This window comes from Etheostoma spectabile, chromosome 13 (genome assembly GCF_008692095.1).
Source record: "Etheostoma spectabile isolate EspeVRDwgs_2016 chromosome 13, UIUC_Espe_1.0, whole genome shotgun sequence".
NCBI lineage: Eukaryota > Metazoa > Chordata > Actinopteri > Perciformes > Percidae > Etheostoma > Etheostoma spectabile.
Window position 1 is genome coordinate 18,467,648 of NC_045745.1, and position 24,125 is coordinate 18,491,772.

The 24,125-nt window shown below is 38.1% G+C and overlaps 1 protein-coding gene across 4 annotated transcripts in view; it reads left to right on the top strand.

Annotated features, from left to right (window-relative positions):
* The window catches only part of gabrg2 (gamma-aminobutyric acid type A receptor subunit gamma2), a 53,738-nt gene that overhangs the window by 15,030 nt on the left and 14,583 nt on the right, over positions 1-24,125 (top strand). For all 4 annotated transcript variants that reach the window (XM_032534237.1, XM_032534238.1, XM_032534234.1 and 1 more), the window contains exons 3-6: positions 1,812-1,879; positions 5,325-5,545; positions 7,381-7,463; positions 9,368-9,505. In XM_032534237.1, coding sequence (XP_032390128.1) covers positions 1,812-1,879; positions 5,325-5,545; positions 7,381-7,463; positions 9,368-9,505 — 510 coding nt within the window. The remainder of the gene's footprint in view (positions 1-1,811; positions 1,880-5,324; positions 5,546-7,380; positions 7,464-9,367; positions 9,506-24,125) is intronic.

A 24,125-nucleotide genomic window follows, 5' to 3' on the forward strand; every position in this document is an offset into this window, starting at 1 on the left:
GTGTGTGTGTGTGTGTGTGTGTGTGTGTGTGTGTGTGTGTGTGTGTGTCTGTGACAGACATGAAAAATGGATGCAAACCTGCACTTACTCCCTCTGTCTATCTCTTACACTCACACTATAGCTCCCACATCAAGTCTTTACCTGACTGTCCTCTCAGATGTAACGTCCAGTCATCCATAAACATACGTATTACATAGCAAAGTGTAGTGATCCAGGCTGACGTAGAGGATCTGACAGAGCATGCGCGTCGATTTGACACCAAGCTTTCCAGTGTCCTCAGTTATACTTTCTTTAAGCTCTGTCTATCCATATCACTTGGTGTATGGAGCAGATACCAAGATGTTTTATGCATGGCAGGGGACAGATTTACACATAAAGGTGCACAAGTAGAGATAAAAATGAATACATGGGAAGATTAACCTGCAACATATAATAGTTTCCAATGTAACTGCTGTTCTATGTGGCATATTGTGTTTAGTGGTTACTATTGGTCTATTAATTGTAATATTCCCTCAAATCTTTTCAAGTCAAAATATTTACGAGGCACTTTTAACCTTGAAGTACATTTTTGTGGAAACGCCGAGCAATAGTAGGTCTGTGAGAAAAGACAGTAACAGATTGATTATCAAGAGGAGCTCACAGGCCTGAAGCATACAGTAGAATGGAGGAAAAGGGATGGATGGGATGTTGCAGAGGGACACGTAGGTGTTGTGGTAAATGGGACAGGAGTTTGGCTGTAAACAGACAAAGCATGTGGTTCTCTGACATTGGCAGGAAGACTTAGTAGACTAAGTTTAAAGATGAAGTTGGCCCTGTAGGCTCTGATGTAGTCTCTTTGCTATTTCATCAGCACTATCTGATGTATCTCAGACCTGGTAAATTCTTGGGTGAACTGAATGTCATTAGTGTTCACAGTGGACCTAAAAGAAAGTTTTTTTTAACACATTTCTACTGAAACACCTGCAACAGTTACAACATTAATATTTGATTAAAAAAATTCCTGAAAGGAGACAAACAATATATATCTTAAACTCTCGAGATTGCTTTTTACATCTGTATTCATTAGTAGTGCATTGAAATATTGGCCTATGTTATAAAACAGTAGACATTAGATGTGCTTAACATTTGTACTTTTAGCTAGATATTTGTATTTGCAATATTATATAATTTAGTTCAGATGTTTTTTTATTTAGCAGTAGTTGATTATCCTTGTCCTCATTAGAAGACACATTGACTTTTGTGAACAATGTTTTCCAACTTTTTGGATCCCCACCCCCTCCTCTCCTCTATTGGATTTATTGTGATAAAAAAAATCATGTTTCTTTGAATTGAACATCTAATTTTTCTTTTTTTATTTACATTTATATAATGTGTTTAAGGGGTCTTAAAATATATTGTTTGTCTCATATTAACAATGCTTTTTCGATCCATAGTATAGTCCATAGTATCTCTGTCCTTAGTATAAAGAGGTTGTTGTTTCATATTTTGAGTTTAATGCCTGATGAAAGTCCATAACAAAACATTGCATTTTCACTGAACTTGTTGCTAACAGTGCAAGTATTAAAAACTTTCTTTTGCATGATTTTATCATATGTCTTGTGTGTCTTGGGTGTGTATTAGATTAAATTTAAGCAGAGCAGTGATGTTTTCCAGCAACTTTGTATTCACACATTCACAAATGAGAGATTATGTCCCTCGTTTTCCTCTTTGATAAGACGTTGACAAAACTGATAAACTTCCTAAAACTTGTGCATATGCATGATAAATCATTGCTCATTTCTAAAATGGATTGTCTTGTGCTTGTTTTGCAGTCAAACCAACAGTGATCCACACAGACATGTTTGTCAACAGCATTGGTCCAGTAAATGCCATCAATATGGTGAGTAATACTGGAAAATGGTGTTAATGTCTCATTGATGTTATCAATAATCTGCATATATAAATAAAGGCGATTATCAATTTAACAAATGTATAAGGATCCAGACTGTAGCTCTCTTCTCTGGACTTGGCAGGGATTCAGTGTCTGGCAGTGTCAAGCACACTTCAGCAGGGCAGATGCTTGCTGTCATGGTGGATTGGTGGATCCACCTAATCACTATGCTGCCCCACTGCCCTTGTAGTGTAGCAACACAATACGTGTGTCAATCAGCTACTTAACTACTGCTCTCTCCTTTGCCCCACAGAGGATAAATAAGGTCCATTTAATGCATCTGTCTTGCATTTAACGCCTACTATTTCGAGTTAGAAATACTGTTTAACACACAGGTAAGATCTCAAAGTAGCATATTTGCAAATGTCTGCATGAGTTGGCAAATCCTAAGAAGTTTTCAATTGAATTGCATCAGCAGCAATCTGAGGTGTAACCTGTTCAAGCTCTTTGTGGTTTGTTAAAATATTGGCAGCTTGTAATTTTGCTTGGATCTGGTTTGAAGACAAGGGTCTTTTAGGGGGCTTTTAAACATGTTTGTCTCTTGCTATGGTTAGAGTGCCACATTTCAATTGTGTGCTGGTTGCACTACATGCATTTGTGTTCACCAACTGCAAATATGTTTATTTTCTATTAGAACGTATTTAATATTAGATTAGATTAGATTAGATTATACTTTATTCATCCCACGACGGGGAAATTCTTTCGTTACAGTAGCAGCATAGCAGCAACAATAATAATTTAATATATATATTTATATATACAGTATATAGTCCAGTATAATGTAAATAATATTCCAGTAATCCATATAGGAACAGCTAAAAAACCTTGCAAATCTGGTGATATATAGTTTAACCTTACCATAAACAAGTACATACAATCTCTATCGTCTCTATGGTAATGGTCTAATAATAGTTTCTATCAGCATTCTTTTTATAGTGTATGCATACAATGCATTTAACATAATAGAGTACAGCTTCTTAAGTAGCAATAGAATGAAATAAAATAATGCTATTTGTAACCACTTTATTACTTTAAGTTGTAAGAATGTATGTCTGCAAAGCCAAGTTTGTGTAGCAGTGTTTCCTCTATATTGATTTTGTAGTGGTGGCTACAATTCACCTACCCTGTCTCGTCCTGCTAGCTGCCGTCCGGGATGAGTGTGTTCACCCAGGCATTGGTGAAAAGTATCACACATCAGTTCTTTGTGTATTTGTAGCTCATCCATTTTGCGTGCGATCAATCTGGCGTATCTGACAGTACCAGCTTCCAAAAAACATATGTATCAGTACATTTTGATTATTCAGAAAAAACAAGTTGGAATTGTTGGAAATGTCAGCTATCCATTTCAGACAAACACCATGTTTTTTGATTATCATTGGTATTATGTTACAATGCACAGTAACTGAAGAGAACTGAGGAATAGTAAAAGAATATATGTCTGTCACACTGCAGTGATGACTAAACGATCAGTTCATCTGATGGTGGAGAGGAAAAATGTTTGTTGGAGTGAAAGTAGGATTAAAAAATGAGAGTCTCTTGAAAATCTCACATCAGCGTTGTTTTGTGTCATTGTTTTTTGTGGCACGTCCCTGCTGAGATCCCACTTCTATTGTAATTCTGCAGAGCAGCTTGCTTTACATGGTGGTGGCGTTCCATTTCACTTAGTCTTAGCTAAAACACCCACTCTCAATAACTGCAGTCACAGTGAAGTTGGAAGAGAAGCATTGATGGGATCAGTTAGAAAATGTGTCTTTGCATTCACATTAGGGAGTCTGCATGCGTGTGTGTGTGTGTGTGTGTTGGTGTATATATGTGTGGGTGTGGGTGTGTGTGAGTGTGAGTGTGAGTGAGAGCGAGGGAGAGAGGGAGAGAGAGGGAGGTAGGGTTTGTGTGTCTGTGTGATGAGGGCATCATGCTGGCTTGAAACGATGACTGATTGCTTCACATTCATATGTAATCAGCATGGTTAGGCCAGTGTGTTCACACTGTGACATGACAAATGTGGAGCAGTTGGGGTATTTTATAAAGAGCATCAAACCATAATCAAATTTTTTTATTTTGAATAACCGTATGCAGGAATCTTTGAAATATGAAAATGTTGCAACTCATGCAACAGAGAGGGAAGGCATGGTACAGACTAACAGAAAGAAAGAGATATTGTTGTGATGTTGCTGTTTATATGTACGTTAATTCTTGTGCTTTGGCAACACAGATGTATTTTTTTGCCAATAAAGCAAACTGAAATTAAAATTGAAAATTCAGATGGTGAGATTTGAAGATGCATGGTATAGCCACTTAAGCTGAGCAGTTCTTAGCTGCTCTTGGATGTGTGCGGCTGTTTGAATTGAAAGTAGTGTGATTCTGTTAAATATCCAAAAGTAAATATAGGTTAAAGAAAAAAGTTAGATGTTCATCCCACTCAGCGGGGGCTAGATGAAGATCCTAAGGCATTTAATCTATCCTCATCATTGGATTTGAACTGTCTGCCTGTCCGTTGTGGAAAAAAAAGATGTTGAAAGGATGGGAATGTTGCCTGGCGGAAATTTGTTTTTTTCGAATCTCATTTAGGACTCTTTGGCATGGATTTCTGCTTTATTGTTGGGCTAAGCTTTGTCAGGAAGTTAATGCGCTCTTGCACACAAATCCCCAGATTTTTTTATTTATTATTCTCTCCTGCTGTACTTCACTCTGAACCTCAGGGCTCAACCCTTCCAAATAAAAGAAAGACTGATAGCTCTCTCTCACTCACCGTGTCTCTTTTCACTCTCACATTAGACCACATCACACCTTTTCTCATAGCTCTTTAACTTTGCCTATTTAACACTGCCCATGCAGCTTTTCATCCCTCATATGTATGTTCTAACACAGGTGCTTACTGGTCCTGAATAGGAGACAGAAGATTTTGTCAAGCTAAGGATAAAGTGCTGTCAAAGCAGCAGGTTATGAGTTTAGATAATACTCGAGCCAGACAAGTGGTATTAATAATTGCCCCATTTAACATTTAATTTCAAGTTGAGAGCATCAAGATGGTCTTTTTCAACATAATTCTTGAGTTGGGACAAAAGAACTTCTTGGTCTGAATAGAAAGCATCTTGTCTGAGAAGAAAAAAATGCCTGCAAATGTGTTTCTGTAAACATTTCCACTGGCATAAAAAGTTCCCCTCAGCCAGAAGAAACAGGAGCGCTTTTGCAGCCCACATTTTGATTTGATCTTATTGCATCTCACTGTTAAACGCCATTCATGGGTGACAGCACTGGTTGCAAACAATACTGTTTGCAAAGTTTTCTTGACAAGAAGAAACATTTACGTAGTGTGTTACATAAAGCATGTTCAGCTTTTAAACTGAAGTTAGACATTACAATTTGGGTAAAACTGTCTTCTATGTGTTGTCAGGAATACACCATCGACATCTTTTTCGCTCAGACCTGGTACGACAGGAGGTTAAAATTCAACAGTACGATGAAGGTTCTGCGTCTCAACAGCAACATGGTTGGGAAGATCTGGATCCCAGACACTTTTTTCCGAAACTCAAAGAAGGCCGACGCCCACTGGATCACCACACCCAATCGCATGCTTCGAATTTGGAACGATGGTCGAATACTCTACACCCTCAGGTAAAACGTCAGGGATGCCTGAGATGAGATATTAGCATTACAACTGATTTTTATATTTCACATTTATATGTGACCCACAGATTAATTGATTGACTGATTGATTGTGTGACTGGGTGGCAGAATTATTCATCTTACCAGTTATCAGTCCCGTCTTATCACAGCTTAAATGTCAGTTATGATTATCTCTGCCATACTGCATCCATTTGATCTAAACAAAAACATAAAAAGTGCTTAAATTTTAGATTTATTGGAAAAAGAGCATTATTTTACTACGCTTGAATGATAGCCAAGAAAATGGGGAGTTCAAATTTATTTTACACAAACAATGTCAATGTTAGGATGACTTTCAGGGTTATCTATTGTTTTCTGATTTATTCAGCATAAATCAGAAAACAATAGATAACCCTGAAAGTACATGGTAACTAGTCTCGACTTAACAACTGGAGCATTAAAGCTGGAGAAATACCCACTGCGCAGCATTTCATTTTTTATTTGGGTTATTGTCAATTTTCTGCAACTAAGGTTGTTCCTGTTATTTCTGGAATCACCACCAGCAATGTGTGTACTTTGGAAAGTATTCTGAAGTACCCAACAATTTATGGCCTCTCTACATAAATGATTCATGGTACAGATTATACTGAATAGGCCCTGGGCAATTTTGAATTTCAGCATTTTAAATTTGACGTTTATTAGCATGCAGGAAATCTGTCCTCCTGACTGAGGCAGGAAGTTGTTAGTTACAAGGGAACACTAGAACTGCATTGCCCTAAGCTGAGGTTTTTAGGCCATTCTTTCCTAAAGATCTTGAGATTGGACAAATATAATGTCTGAGAAGTTACTGTTCTGATCAGTTGAAAGTACTAGCTTTTTAAAGTATTGACTACTCAATACTAATATGACTATAAACTGTATGAGTGTAAAACCCAGGCAGAATGGTGGCTGAGTGGTTAACACTTCTGCCTCACAGCAAGAAGGTTTGAAAGATATGCATGCTGGGTAACTAGGACTACAGTTGAAAATTAGCCAACTGGTGCATTTACAGAAATGTTGATTTATGTGCATTGTCGTAATCAAATAAATAAACTCTAACATGTGGAAATAAATGGTGTAAAACAAGATAATAGGTTGAAGGAAATATTAATTGCACTTATTATCATCTTTTTCATGCCATCATAAATACAGCGGACGTTCAAACTGACACCTCAATATATCATTGGTGATAATAAGAGAGAAAGTGAACTATTCTGGACTCAATCAAGCCGTGATGGATGTTCTGCTATGCAGAACACTACCCCTCCACTTCATTAATTTGTTAAGCAACTCAGAATTTAACCACTGGTTAATTAGGATGACCGCTGTGATTGGGAGGACAATGATACATGACAATAGCAAGTCCATTGATGGGTAAAGTCATTTAAGGTCATTCTCTCATTAAGGGGAAGTTTAATGACTTAGCGTTCAAACTCCCTCAAGTGTGAAAAAGTGTGTTGCTGTGAAAAACATCAATTTAGTTTAGTGAAATGCTAATTAATGATTCCTTGTATTAATACTGATAAGGTTAGGGGTTTAATTTTGCCTTTCCCGACACCCATTTAAATGTACGCTATTGTTTTGTGATTGACTGGTATGCAATTTACATTTGCATTTGCAGGTCTATACATTTTTCTATAGACCTATTCAATAGGATTCTATTGCTGGACAGCAGCCTGGGTCCTTGTTAACTTAAGTTTCCTTGCACTGCAACAGGGAATACACTGGGACACATTAAGAGTGTTTATGTGTTCAAATGGTCTATAGTAACTGAGTCAGTGGATCCAAATATTGTGTCTCTGCAGGTTGACCATCGATGCAGAGTGCCAGCTTAAACTGAACAACTTCCCAATGGATGAGCACTCATGTCCCCTGGAGTTTTCAAGCTGTAAGTTTGGCCATATGCTGATCCCCTACTGTTGTACCTCTTCCTCTGTTTCATTTCAAACACACACATGCTGTGGCCATAAATGAGCAACATATGATCCTAATATATACATTATCTAGAGAATAATTAGGCCAAATCAAGGAATTCAAGCTGCAGTAGCCTTAGGATGTATTTCATACCACGCCAATCTCCAATCATGCGCATTAGAAAGTATGTATCATGAAAGTTTGTATGCATTTGCATTCCAGTCTTTAAAGAGCTCTGTAATGGATTAGAAAAATATGACAATATGTAGTTATGTGGAACAATATGAGATATTTCAACAAAAATAACTTCTGTAAAACAACTCATTCATGTATAGTGTACTGGCATTCAGTAAAGGGACTTAATAATAGATATCTTTTTGCCAACTCATCCAAAGGTAAAGTACGGATTGATTTTTCTGCACTTTGTCATTACTGTTCTAAAAGATATTTCAACTGGTGACACAAGTCCAAATGATTCAGTCCCTCTGTGTGAGGAGCGGATGAGGGTAAGTTATGCTAATGAGGCCGCTATGAATCTACAGAGAGAGATGCACCATGGGTTATTCTCCAGAGAGAATGCTTCCTAAATAGCTCCAGAGCAACACAGCAGGAATAGCAGGAGGGTAGCAGAACTAAAAATGGAACAGAAGCATTAATTTTAATTTGATGAAAGCAATGGATGTTTTCAGAACTTTGAAAATCGCTTGATGTACAGTACATGAGCTCAATCTCAGAGGCAGCAGGCGGAGCAGCGTGCAGCAATTTATCACATGGCATATTTTCTCAACACGTGCCACAAAGCATTGTAGATTTTTCAATGCAACCACTTTTGCAGCAGTTTTGGAGAATGCTTTACAGATACAGATGATAAACTATATTATTTCAGTTTGCTCCAAGTTGCATATTAATTTTGAAATCTTAATTGCAACAACTGTTTCGACAACAACAACACTACTCGTTGGAAAATGCTTTCACGATATTACACTCCAGGAACATTGTTGTTCTAGCTTCCCAAAAGGATAACAAATCAATAATTTGTCCTGGATGCATTGCCAGAGAAGAAGCAGACGGCCTGGCTGGTTGTAATGTGGAAAATAGGTAGATCTTTCCATTTCCTGCTCCTCTGAGGGCCTGCATTACTGGATGTCTGAGAGCACTTTAGTAATAAAGCCATTTAAAGTCCGCACTGAGGAAGCTTTATTTGCATTATTCAAGCCACTCCCTCTTCGGCTGTACACAGCTCATCACTAGACTGAAGACAACTCTAAACAATTCACATAATAAGGAGTCCATTTCCAAATTCAACTTACTATTAGTTTTAAAGAAGCTTAACTTTACTTTTTTGTTTCAAATTTGGATACCAGACAGAAATTCAATACCAACAACTATAATTTTATTATGATAATGCATCTGCACTCTTGTGATTTTGCATCAGACAAGTGATTCTCACAACGAGAGAGCATCCTCTTGAGGTAATGAAATTACTGGAATCCAACTCACGGACAGACATGGATCAATTCAGTAGTTTTTTATTTTAAGTCAGTTGAGTGTTTCACAAAAATAAGTTTTCACTCCACAGATGGACTGCATATTTTGTCAGGAGTTTGTTATATAATGGTTCTTTCATGTTTATATGCAAGCTAGCTGACTGTGTGTGTATGGCTTACTCTGAAATAAAACATACTGTGCTTTATGCTTTTGCTTTTTTTAAACTCATTGTTTTACACAGCGGACCGCATATCTAAAGAGTCACGTTAGGATATTTCCTAAAAGGAATAAATGTTAGTCTTCGTTAAACATTATGTGATTTTTGGACCAAGACTCTCTCCTCTCCTTGTTTTAACATAGCTCCATGTAACTGTGCTATTGTCTGTCCAGATGGCTACCCCAGGGAGGAGATTGTGTACAAGTGGAAAAGGAGCTCAGTGGAGGTTGGGGACATTCGCTCGTGGAGGCTCTACCAGTTTTCCTTCGTGGGCCTGAGAAACACCACTGAAGTTGTCAGGACTGTCTCAGGTAAGAAAACAATCTATTCTTTTTTTTCTGACAAGACTCTTGTTAAAAAAACAAAACAAAAAAGTATTACACATTCAGTAAATGCTGACTGAATATATCCATTCTAAGTGAGTGACGCCCTGCTTGTGTCATTGGCGAGTCATGTGAATGACAGAGGTAATTTCATGAACAAGCTGCAGTGGAATAGGGGATTCCACGGATGCTGCACGACACAACATTCATGTTGAGCATGATACATCTCATCTGATGGGTGGCAGGAACGTGCAGGCAACATAACCTTAACGTAATGACATGGTGGAATTTCATATATCAAAATATGAGAGGCATTATTATTATTATTAGTATCCAATAGGCTTAACTATGCATGTCAGTAACTCTAAACACATGAGAAAATATGGTGAAATTCTCTCTTTGACTCTCTTAAAACTGCCATTCCTCCTCCAAATCTGCAAGCGATCACTGCTGATCTGTAGACTGATCTGGCTTGTGCCTGTTGCTAGGGGTTGCAGACAAGATTAATTGTGTTTTCATTCACTTTTAAATCACACTGCTTCAAGTAAAATCCACAAGGGCAATCTGCATACATCACTTTCTCTGTGGGATGGTCTTGTGCTTTTTTGCGCTATACATGTTTTTCTATGGCTTGTCTATACTTTTTCCCCCAATTTGATTGGTGGCTTTTAATTATATACTGGACCTTATGGGTCAAATTGTGTGACTTTAGAAGACAATTTTGAATGTGTTTGATGACTGTGAAATCGTCTTAGTTTCCCAGTCACTTCTGTCATTAAGTATATTTAACTGTTTCTGAGCCGGAGGGGACTGTGACCTACAGTACAGTTTGTGGCCGCTACTCCAATATCGTCCCGTGCCGATCCTTGCAAAGTGATTTTAAAATATACATTTTTTAAACAATTTACATAATAATAAACATTTAAGTGTACTTTTTTGTCATTGTCTCTATTAAAAAAAATGATTCACAGTATGAATATGTAGTTACTTTTCCTATCAACATACAGTGTGTATATATTTTGTTTGTTATTTGTTATTTTAACAGCCTGTTATGATGTATGTGTATGTTGTGTGTGATGTCTGTAAGTTACTGGGACCTTGAATTTCTATCTATCTATCTATTTATCTATCTATCATGTGATTGCAGAAGAGATAATTTACAATTTAAAAAAAAACATTTTTTAAATATGAATCAAATTTTTTGCACCCCTCTACTAAATAGTTTAAAACAAAGCCTTGCAATAATGATTTTATTAAATAATATTTGACCTTTTATAATCTGTTACTTATCTATCTTTAATGCAGCTACAATGACAGTGTTGATGTTTTAGAGTAAGTGCTTGTTTGTTTCTGTTTATTTTGATGAGATGGTAGTACCACATAGTAGTAACCATAAACTATCAGCTTTCACAAAAAACATTTTATTAATATATGATTGCAGTACAAGGCTGATATACTATATGTAAAGAAACATAAAGTAGATACAATGGCCTCTGCGATGTTGTTTATTATCTTAAATATCTCAATATAAAGAGTCATATGAGATACATAGTATTTGATTTCTGTCAGAGTAAAATGCTCACTTTTCATTGGCCGAGCAACCAAGCTCTATCAGACGTACACAGAAATATGTATGCACGCACTCTCACACAAAGTAGCCATGGGAATAACTACATTTACCCAATTGTTCTGTAATTTGCCACAGTTCAACAGAGTGTCACTGCAAAGTAATGCTAACACACACCTTACACACACAGGGAAGCACAGAGAGCTGTGTACAGCACATGTGTGTTGAAAGATCAAATGCTTAAACAGCAGTGGTGGAAGTTGATTAAAGAAGAAGAAAAGAAAACTGCTTGTGCATTTTCCTTCTGTTTAGATTAAAACACTTTTCAAGTGACAACTTGAAAAGCCAATCTGTGTGGGAGGGTATGCTGTAGTGGAGAATTTGCAGGGTCCTTTGACTTTCTCGCTCTGATCTGGTTTGTTTTTTCCACAAACAGCCATCTGCTCTCTTGTCAGAGCAAAGAACCGTGGTTGTGGCTAAGAGACCTCTTGTGTAATTTTTCAGTCTGTTTGGGTATCTGGCCTGCTTCAAGATTCATGAATACAACATCTGTCTCAAAAAGCAGTCAGTTAGGGCCTTATAATTACCCAGTCATCTCAAGTACTCGCCATGAATTGTAGCACTCCTGAAAGGTGTGCTGGAAATATTCCTAAATGTGCTATATCATTATCAGCTTCCTTTGTGATTTTTAGGTGTAGACAGACATAATAATAAACAGTTATGGTTTTCAAACTACATACAGTACTTCTTAACACCATTGTAGTGAAAATATAGTGTTAAATACAAATGATGAACATACTGTCTGTGTTAGGCTACTTCTTGTTCAGTGCTGGGCTTTGTTATTTATGGGACATACAGGCAAGCTGTGACCATGGTAACAGCAATTACTTGACATGGATACACAAACTCCGTGTTTCAGCTTGCAGTCCTTGCAGTCTCATAGTGCCATACCCTCCTCCACAGCGCTGCGGAGGAGGGTCTGGCTAGTCCACATAGCATTTCGGGGTGGACAAAAACGCCAGACAGAGTCATGGTGCCGCTGCAAAATAGCCTCAAGAAGAAACTTGTTTTGGTGGAAAATGTATATGTCCAAAAGTTGATTTAGTCGTGCAACAGAAAACTTTAATTGGACAGTCTAGCAAGCGGTCTCAATCTATCCTGCAGAGATCTGAGGAGCAGTTAACCATAGTCCTCATAAATTAAAACCAGAGTTTAAAATTCCAACACAAAGAAAGCGGAAGGTAACAGACATCCAGCCAAAAAAAAGGGACATCCGGACGGATTTCTGGCGGCAATGGAGCAATCCCAGAAGAAGAACGTTGTGGATATAGACTATTATATGCGTTGGGCTCAGGTCATATCGGACATAAAAACCAGAATGCTTGTCGGGTTTGGCTCGGGCTTGGTTACTACTCTCTCTGACTCAATTTGGGCTCAGACAGAAAAATGCGATCTGAGCCACACTTTATTACAAATAATACAAATATTAGCTGTTTTGTTTTTTTATAACAAGGACCAACACTATAATGGTGGTTGTTGTTACAATGAGCTAGAGTGAAGCTTGAACACTGCGGCTGTATAAACTGCTGCATTTTCTCATCTTGCCTAAAAAGAGTGTTAGTAGTGAGGCCGCCTGTAGACTATAGAGTAGTGAGTAGGGAGACTGTCCTTCAACCAGATGTCCCTGGGCGCAAACACTCATTCTAGCATCTGCTAGTGAATATGATACTGTGTTGTCTACAAGCAAGACACTAAATCCCTGCCAGCTAAAGGGGTCTGTGTTTTTCTCTGACCTGGACGGTTATAGTTAGTTTCAGTTATTTCTTTTTTTAAATTACCATTTTTACAGTATTCCAGTTTAAGGACTCTGCTGAATCATGTGTTTAAACTGGATGATAATGTGAAAAGGTTCAAGTTAAACTGAGTTAAAAATGGGTCAGGTAAGGCCACAGAGGGACACATAATGGTAAGATGAACAGACAGGAAGGCAGGTGAATTGGCTGGATCTAGACAATGAATACTGTAGCAAATAGTCAGAGGAAGAGGTTCCCTCTCATTCTATTAGACAAGCCAGTCTCTCCCCAGCTCAACTTGTCACGGTACTACTCTACCGCATTACTGTATATGTGCTCGTATTCTCTAGTAGTAGCTTTTTTTTCAATAAAAAGTTATAGATGATTAAATAACAATTGAGTGGTATTGTTATTAAAAGGGGGCTGGGGCGGGGACATGCCATCTGCTGCGCTCATCCAGTTGTGTTGTAGTTTTTTTATAAAGGCTATGTCGGTTTTTATTTTGTTTTTCTTCTCTCCCTCAGCCAGTGTCCAAAGGCTTGGTCTCTCAACATGTCACTTTGCATCAGAGCCGCCTGTACTGCCTGGAAGCCGATACCTGCATTTACAAACACGGACACACACAGACAGACACACACACATTTGCATGCATGCACGCAATCTCAGGCCAGTAAAGAGAAAGAAAAAACATACACTGCTACTTATGACAAGCAAAGACCCTTAAAATGACCAGTGGACAGAATAGAGAGAAACTAAAAAAGGAGGATTTTGGAGGTAGGATAGCCAAGGCACAAGGTCCACAGCTAACGTAGCTGTTAAATTAGCCTCAAAGTTAACCCCTCTGTCACTGGTTTAGGCTTGATGCTGGGAAATGTTCACCCATCTGCCAGGTTGGAGTTAAGGGATGAACATCATAGTGCAGACAAGGACAGAGAAAAAATAAGAAGAAAAAAAAGGTGAGGAGAAGCGGAAGTCATGAAGAGGAGGAGGGACGGCAATAAAATGGAAAGGAATGGTAGTTGTGGCATTGTATTAGTCCTGCAAGGGAAAATGAAACAACATAATCCATTAAGCAGTTTACAGAGGTCAAGTGTTGCAGGATGTGAAGCTTTGAGAAAAATGCGTGGATTTGTTGCATCTGAGGCTTTATTTTGGAGGCTATGTTTTGGTTACTAATGTCTCAGTATAAGCAACATTATAAACTAAACATTATTTTAAAAGCAAATTATCATTTTCAGGGTTTGCTTTTCAAGCTTCGACTCTGCTGTATCTTAAATGTAGTTTAACTTGGAAAGAAGTATATGCACTGTGGGTTAAATGAAGTGACCTGAAATAGAATTTTACTATCACAATTTCAGAGCCTGACATAACATCAATGGCCACTAATTTGCATTCAAAAACAGTTGTGTGGTTGCATTACCAGATAATGGGTAAAAGTGTATGATTGATGAGGAGGTAAAAGAATATATATTGTGAGGAAGAAATGGATGATTAGTCATTTTGTCTAAAGCCACTGATTAATGTAGCCAGTGTGGTGCATTTACATCAACTATCAAATATTATCACAGGGATCTCTGTGAGGCCGTTAACCATCTTTCCAGCACATTAGTGGAACAAATGAGCTTGGAAAAGCATTGCTCAGATTGCCAAGAAGTTTTTCGTTTGAGCATAAAGGTAGTCAATGCCATTTGCTGTCTTTCTTTCTTGTATTCCTACTATCCTCTATTTTCTCAGCAGCGAATCCTAGGATTGTTTTAGCAGGACATGAGGAGCTTTGTCTGAGCACAACTGTATGCTATGTGCATCAGCCAGTGGTGCATATCTGTGTGTTTGACAGTATTCAGAGTGCTTTGGTCTACGCCTGCGTCCATGAATTAATGCATGCCTGCACATTTAAGGGTGTGCTCTCCATTGGATAGTCTTTTTTTACATATTGAAAGCTATTCTTAGTGTGACCTTCCAAAAGCCATGCCGTGCAGCCCTGTTGTCTGTGTGCGCCGGCCTGTGTGATTCAGTTAGAGTGGAGAAAGCCCAGGGACACATCAGTGGCCCTCTCCCGATTACGAAGCTCCACAGTTTGCAGATGATTCTTTGATGGGTGACTCTGGAGGCATTGTGGTTGAAAGGAAGTGGCCCGGCGAGAGGAAAACAGACAGCCGCACAACGCCCATGCACACGGTATATATAAACACACTCATGTGAGCACAGTAACTCTCTGACATGCCAAAGGATTTCCCTTATATCATGGCAGAGTGCAACACTGCTCTATCTTTAGGCCCTCTGCGCTGCAAATGGGGTGCTAGACCACAATTTAATCCTCAGCTACACAAACACACTTCATACACAACTATAATAAATACCATTCTGCTGCAACGTTTTCTCTATCCTTTCTGATATCACATTCGGTGTCTACATATCTTATAGAGGAGTCTTTGTAGACAAAATGTCAGTCATTGACTTTGGGTCCTTGGACAACATGTTAGTTTTTTTGTCCGGACTATTTAATGATTAGTTGGGTTTAATTGAGTTTGAGCTGCATTATCATTGCACTGCTAAACAAAAAAGCTGTTCCATTAAGGAAATCCACATAAAAAAGAGGTGGGACAGACATGCAACAATATTGTCTTGGCATCAGGAGGTTTGTGAAATCACCCAGTGGTGGTGTGTGAACAGGCACACCACATACGAGTTCAATAGCAGAAATCCAAAGCAAATTAAAGGGAATATGTTATCAAATTCCTCAAAACAAAATTATGCCACCAGGACAGATGCCTGGTTTAATCAAGAAAGATCGAGGGAGACAAAAAGCAATAAAAACCAAAATGCCAATCTTTTTTTATTGTTACTGAGACATTGCATCCCTGATCAAATAAAACACCTGTGGAAGCTCAAGCATATTGTGCAACATTAATCCAGTTTCCAATTTATACGTTGTCTTGACACTTCTTTCTCAGAATAATTCACAATATATGTAAAAAGGAGATTCAATCAATATGAGATTGAAGAATATGCAGATGCATCCAGTGCAAAAGAATAGTAAAATATGACTTCATGGTTGTAGGGTTGGGTAACGTTCACTTTTTTTAATTTATTTTTTTACAGATACCAGTACCCGCAATTTGGTTCCAGTACCCAACGGTACTTTTTCTGGTACTTTCCCTCTGTAATAACAACTAAAAAATTCCAGATCTAATTATCCTATTTACTTAGAACATTTTATTTATTTAGAACATTTTACACTACCTCTCCCCTCCCAAACCCGTCGATACAATCCATCAAATAATTATTAATTTCCCACACTGCACTGCATCTTTTATAGTGATATTTGTATTTTATTCTATTTTATCCTGTTTTTATTTTCTTCCTCTTTTTAAACCGCTCTTTAATGTTTTTATGTAAAGCGTTCTGAATTTACTTATTGCTTAGTCTATGGCCATGAACTTACACTTGCGTGAATGCTATATTCTGCTGGAAATTCAACCGGATGTCCGTTTTCGGATGTCCGTTACCTTCTGCTTTCTTTGTGTTGTAGTTCTAAACACTGGTGGATTTATGAGAGCTATGGTTAACTGCTCCTCAGATGTCTGCTGGGTAAATCCGGACAACTAGCTTGACTATCTGTCCAATATGAGTTTACTTTTGCAGGACTAAAACAACCTTTGAACCTACACATGTTCCACCAAAACAATTCTTTTCCCAGGGCTATTTTGCATTTTTCTACCCAGACCCTCCTCCGCATGCACTGTGGAGGAAGGTGTGGCAATGAGAGACTACTTATTGCTATAGAAATAACGTTCCCTTGCCTTGCCCTACAATCTCAGCCTGTCAGTTAGTCAATAGGGCATTGTGAACACTTTGGTGCCTGCCTGCCACAGAGGAATTGCTAACCAATGTTAACCATACCATTAATTTTAGAAACTTGTGAAAATTTCCCAGAGCCCAATGTCACAAATTCACATTGCTCGTCTTGTCTGACCTAAAATTGTTTTAAATATTTGGACAAAAATGAACTAACCTACTCTAGATGTATTATAAAATGTCACTATTTATGATACTGGTGTAAAGTTACAAATCCTAATAAAAATAGAATTTGTTATAAATTGACTTGTGATTAGGGATATATGATACCACAGTCAGCTAATGTCATTCAGTTGTACGGCAACTGCGGCTAAGCAGGGGAAGTGTCGCTCCCCAATTGAAGCGCCCTTGATGGTGAGAATGATTTTTCAGAATGACAGCTGCATCAAGGAGTCAAGAAGGACGCAAACCTCCAGCATCTTAAACAGCTTTGACATGGTTTGGTATTGGCTGAACAGCCTCTTCTTCTTTTTTCTCGCTACCTTTTCTTTTTTTTTATCCTTGCATCTCTCCGCTTCATGACTTCCATCTTTTCCTTCCGGCATCTTAACCGAAAAACAGGAACCAACAACAAACTTCCTTATTTACGTCCACTTGCTATGCCTTCTTTCTCTCTTTCGCAAATTACATGACTTTAATTGTGTAGTCAATGTATTCCAGTGTCCTAGTTTTGCTGAAGCTCATATTGCAACTGCAGTTGTGCTGTGGAAAGATTTGGTGTCATTGAAGTGGATGAAAAAAAATAGATCATGAAAATATTTCTATTTACATATTAAGGTGCAAGAGGTTACAGGAGAGGATCAGTGGGCTGAATATTATTCTATTTCTCTACCTTCACTCACTGTCTTCAATCCATATTTCTTTGTCCTTCATGGTGTTGCCTCCAAACAGAACATGCATCTATACAGAACAAAAAGCACTGACACTCTAACATTCCACAAAGACAAAAATAAAATCTAGTTCTCTAAACCTGTTCTCCTCTGCTGTACACCACAGGCACTCTTTTATGTGCAGGTGGTGGCCAATAGGGAGGAAAACAAGAGCCTTATTTTCCCAAAGCAATCTCTTCTTATATGGCCTATCAACATTCTCTGTTGCAGGTTTTAATTGCTAGCTTATTAGAGTGTCAACTGTGAGTGAGAAAGAGAGAGAGAGTGCGAGAGAGAGAGAGAGAGAACGCAAGGGGGAAGGGTTGGGGGGGTTGTAAAATGTAGGACACAAGAATACACAGGGCACAAAATGAAAAAAAATCATCTCTTTTGCAAGAGTAAACAGGGAAGACGGGATGGGTGTGGGGGGTTATATAGAGCAGACACTTGTAAATGTGAATGCTGTTAGTGTATTGGGCGGGTTAGGATGTGTGTGTGGAGGATAGAAGAGGGGATGGAGGAGTGTAAATTGGTATTTAACTTCACAAAAGGAGGATTCTGGCTGAGTCAGAGTATTTTTCCTCCCACTCCTGCCCATCACAACTATCACCCAGAAGCAAGAGGGAGAACGCACAGAGAGAGGGGTATAAAGGGAGGGAGAGATTAGAGTGAGCAGCTATTATAGATACACAGTCACACGGCGGCTAATAATTGTTTCAGCGCTCATTCACCTTTTTTAATTCAGCAAAGATCGAGTGATCATCATCTGATAAAGAAAATTGCAACGTATTATTACTGTCATTAAATAAGTTAATAAATACAAAAACATACACAGCAAAAGGTCATGGTAACCTATTGTGCACCTATTGTGTATACGTTTCATCATATGTCTGATTTAAGATGGACTCAATTTTAGACAACATTAAAGTGCTCATATTTTGCTAATTTTCAGGTTCATAATTAGGGTTCAAACCGCGAAGCTGTCTGTTTTATTTATTATTAGTAGTTGTTGTCTGCCGTATCAGCTCAAATTCCCTTGAGCTGAAATGAGCTAGAAAGATGAAACTTGGGGGAATAACTGGAAATGGTGTGCATGTACTTCTGTAGAACTATGAACCCAATTGGCCACACTGTGGTGCTGTAATTAAGTCTTCAAAATACAAACTTTGAAAGGCCACGCCCCTCACACCGTAAGTCCGATTGACTTGGAATTTGTCACACAGGCAGCTTAATGTCCCTCAAGGATCATTTAGGTCCGCCTAGAAAATCTTTCCGCCATTTTGAATTTCTTGAAAAACACATCTTTGAGATCTCCTCCAACACCGTAGCTCCGATTGCCACCAAATTTTCAGTGAATCATCAATGGATTAAAAGTTGCATAAAGCATGTCCATATATCAATTACCTTTAAAATTATTGACCAATGACCTTTGAAAGGCACATGGCTCTGGACATAAATGAACACAAATTATCAACTGTAAGGCCAATCATCACAAACCTCACAGGGTATGTTCAAATAAATGCCCCTGATATACCCAGACAGTTTTATATACATACACCACTAGGGGGCGCTACAAGCGAAAGATAGGTGAGTGGCATTACACACATTTACTAAAAATCACGTATTAATTGTCGAATTATCACAAATCTCTCAGGTTATGTTTTCAGAAGTACCTGAACCACACCCTGAAAGTTTCATTCAAATTGAACACCAGAGTGCCCTAAAAAGGCAAACAAACTGCAGGTGATATGGCGCAAATCAAGCTCTATAAATGACTAAATGTTTGTCCAATCAACAAGAAACTTCCAGGAAATGTCTACATAATGACTTCACACATACACTGCAAGTCTCATTTAAATTGACCACCAGGGGGCGCTTTAAATGCACAATAACTGTACGTGGAATGATGCAAATCAAGGTTTGAGCTTAGAATCGTAGATTGCGGCTTTATCATTCAGCAGTTTCCCATTAATCAAATCAACACTGTTCAGCACATCACCTGAATTCTAGGGAAACACTTAAAACACTTAAGTGCTTTTTTCTGTTATTTTGGTATTAAAAATTTGCAGAATCATTATGTATATGTCATATGTGGCATTTCATATTACCTTGCTAAGCTTGGAAAGAGCGTAGTGAATCTGTGCATTATGCTAATAGATGTCAGAGATACCTGTAAGTCTTGCAAAGGTTATAGTGAAATTAAATTTCAAGTCTTCTAAGCTTGGACTTGAAAATGTGCTACCTTCAATGAAACTGTCCATGAATCTTTATGCGGGGATGCATGTTTCATATTAATGCTGAATTATATGTAAATGTAAATGTAAATGTGCTGTATTTATATAGCGCTTTTCCAGTCTTAACAACTGCTCAAAGCGCTTTTACATCTACAGGAAACATTCACCATTCACACACATTCATACACTGTGGCCGGGGCTGCCGTACAAGGTGCCACCTGCTCATCAGATAAACATTCACACACATTCACACTCCGATGCGCAGCACCGGGGGCAACTCGGGGTTCAGTGTCTTGCCCAAGGACACTTCGACAATGACTGCAGGGGTAGGGATCGAACCACCAACCTTCCGATTGGATGGCAACCGCTCTACCACCGAGCCACAGCCGGTTATACATGAAGTAAAGCACAAAGAGCACATTTGCTTATAAGGCTTACTGAACTAAAAATATCAATTTATTTAAGTGTACATGTAACTTTCTGGGAGTGGAGTTTTGGCAAAGCTTTGTGATTACTGAGCTACTTAAAAGAAAATGCTACTTTGTCTGAGTATGCACAGGCATATATCAGTGCTGTAGTTTTGGGAAATTCATTCAGTGTGTTGAATATGATTAATTTGATTTCAAAGCATTAAACCAGGGATCCAAAACTCTAATCTGTAATAGGACTAAGCCATTGGCAAAGAATTGGGGACTGATTGTCTTGGCTTATACAGTGTTTGTCTGAGCTCATCCATCAAATTTAGATTGAAATTAAATTGTTGCTTTTGTAAAGACCAGTATATTGTGCCTTTAGAACTGAGAAAAACATCCTAAAGATATGCTGTAATAGTGAGTTTTTCTTTTTGTTATGTGACAGTATTTATGAACATTACATTACATTACAAAAAGGTGATGACTTTGTAATGCATAAGATCACGTCATTAACAGTTCAAATATTTTGGAACATCGCATCAATCAATTAAAAAGTTTATATTCTGTTGTAACTCTTAAAAGTAGCATGTGGGAAGTACTAGGGGGGTGCTGTTTTTGCATAAGATTGTTACTTAGTTGTTAAAAAAACAAAATAACAAATAACAAAAAAATTCCTTTGGCCAGCACTGTGATATCATTGCCTCTTTTTCTATTTCAGCCACAGTGGTTATTACAACTAAAGCTAATTACTCAGTGCTTCTTCTGTTTATTGCAAGCTAAGTACTGTTTCAGCTGTAACACTCCCTTTTTGGTGAAAGCTTTTTTTCTGGCCAGTATCTTTCACCAGGTGTGTAGATCCAAATAATGAAAGCTAAAAATTTAAATTGGATGTAGTCTTGTGTTATATCACTGGGGGAAAGAATCATACGTTGCAAAATATTACTGAAAAATTGCAAATATTGTGCACATCTCCATCTAACTACTTGTCTTAACATATCAAGTTATCTGTCCATCCATCTGTATTTTTTAGGTTGTTCGTTATATTTTCCATTTCAAGCATATACACACAAATCCAAGCTGAACAGATCCCATACCCAAAGACCTCTGGAAAGCTTTTTGTCTTATGTCCTTATCTGTAGTTTTTTTTTTCGTTTGTCACACACAGCATTGCATTCTCTCTTCTCCTGTTCTTGCATTTCCTTTCCCAGAAATTAGCTGTTTCATTTAATTAGCGTTTGAATCTGTCCTTTTAATAGAAGCACAAGAGAGACAAATAAGTCTAGCCATTAGTGTCATGACTGTTGAGTGAGGCCAAAATAGTTAGAACAGAAAAAAGACAAAAAATAAAAAGAGGTGATGTATTAAAAATGGCGAGAAAGGACAGTGAGAGTTGAATTTTAGAACTTGGAACTTATTTAATGAGTGTGAATAGCGTCTCTCCTCAGTTTGTAAATAGGAAATAATGAAGACATTTTTAGACGAGATAAGCTGGACCATGGATAACCGACTGCGAGAGAAGTGAGAGAAATGGCTTGTAAATGTGTTTGCCTTGTTTTTAATTATATGGTGTTATGAAAGTAAATTCACTAATGCAATTGTCTTAAATTGTTACAAGAAAAGTACAAGAGTTAAGGTGAGGGCAAGAAATAAACAAGATGTTTGTGGCCTGAAATAAGATGTAACACCAGGAAGTGTGTTGTTTTTTTATGATGGTAGCTAAGGAAAACTGTATGGAGATGTCCCATGGTCTGCATGGTGATTTCTGGTGATTAGATTGACTCCAAATTTGTCTGATAATATGCACCACTAAATCCCAATTAGAACTGGCCCATTACCTTGTATCCGTGTATTATAGAGAGATCCAAACGGCTAACTTGGGTGGGTAGTACTGGGTTTTGTGTGTGTGTGTGTGTGTGTGTGTGTGTGTGTGTGTGTGTGTGTGTGTTGTGAGTGAGTGAGCGAGTGAGTGGGAGGGGAGGGGGGGGTGGGGCTCAAAAGGGGCCTGTGGTTTACTTTGTCTCGACATAATAGCTTGTGACATTGTCATCTAAAAAAAAAAATTCTGTAAACATCCTTGCTCTCAGTAATTTGAGAGCTATTAGTGTGTAGCGAGGGATATTCATCTGTCCCTGTCACATTCAACACAAAGTTAACAACAAGGCAATCAAACTCTGCAGACTCCTGTCTAGTGTTTAATCATGCTGTTGTGTTCCCGCAGTTACTCACCATGACAATGCTGTGCCTTTTTTGCCGTGACATCATCTTGCCTCTTGCTGTTGGGCAGGAATAGCTGCAGTAGCCTGTGGAGGCAAAATGCAAAGCCATAGTTACTAGTTAATCATTGGCATATAGCCCCTAGTCTGTAAGTATGGCATAACCCTGGTCATTAGCAAAGCTCCTGTCTTTCTCACCAACACACACATGCACAATTGCATCTGCTGTCACCTCTGATATAGATCTTTTACAGGAGAGGAAGACAGTAAGACAGTAAGACAGCCTGTCAGCGGCTCTGCAATGTGTCTGGCTCGTCTCTCTTCACTGGATGGCCAACATGTGCCTTGGGTCTCTCCTGCCCATTCATATCCACACCAATTTTCAGCATGGCTGCCTGCAGAATGATATTCACATGTGACAGTTTTTTTTTCTTCTTCTGGTCATCCTGAATTACCATGTTTCATTCCCATAAAATTCCCTTTGGCTATTCTGCAATAATGAACAGCCACATTGGGATTAACATTCCTTCTCACAGGTTCAATACTCTCCCTTCAAATACAGAATATTGTTGCAATTTCTGAATTCTAATAATAATAAAACATCCCTGTGTTTGTGTATTTTAAAGATTCAAGGTGTTTATTTGTCATTACAATAACAAGTAATGCAATGAAATGCTTGTACCCCGCCCTCCACAACAGTGCAACAATAATAATAATAAAAAGGAAACTATCTAACAAATACAAATAACAAATAAAACAACTTATAAACATATAAATAACAGTTAACCACACCACAGCACAAGGCTCATACTGGATAAATTATCTTTTTTTCTAGCTCTGCTGAGTGTGTCTAAATTCCGTTAGTGTGTTGTCTCTACGGCTTTTAACACCAAAGATACACTGTTTTCTGATGAATGATCATCCCCACCAAGTTTTTATTGCTTTTTGTAGATCACATCAGATTGTAGTAAATCCTTTTGCCAAGGAAATGTGTGATCCTAATAGAAATGCTTCAGACCGTATCTTAATGCAAACAATGGTTATGTTTGCTGTTGAGTGCATAGTTGATTTTTTCATACAGCTGTCATCACCATTTTTTTCCCCCAAAGTACAAACAGAAAGGACTAGATTAAGTTGAGAGAAATGTAATGAAAGCAATAAGATGATAGGATTTGAGAAATGTAAACTTTTAGGAATTTTGAGAACAAAGAAAAAACAGAGATCTAAACTCTTAGTGTGTTCTTCTTAGTGGAGAAATAAGCACATTAGGTTTAGTTGATGATTATGAAAGACTTAGGACTTAATTTGCATGTAGGATCACAGCAGATGTGGGCGTTGTTGCAAAAGGCTGTGAGATCATATCAATCCATGTATGGCAGCTTCTTTATATTCATTGGTGATCCACAGAAGGAAAATTTGACCTTAGTGGTAACAGCCATGTAGAAAAGAGCTTTCTATAGACTCTGTGAAGACAGAGTATGAACATGCCTTCATCTGCTGAAGTTGACAGATAGGGAGTTCTATCTTAGGTTAATTTGAGGGCTCTCATTAGGAGGAACACAGTTACAAAGGCTTGAACACTTTAATATCCCAGTTGAAGTCTTATGAGTAATAAAGTCAAAGTACCTTTATTAGTCTCCCTAAGGAGAAATTTGTTTTGG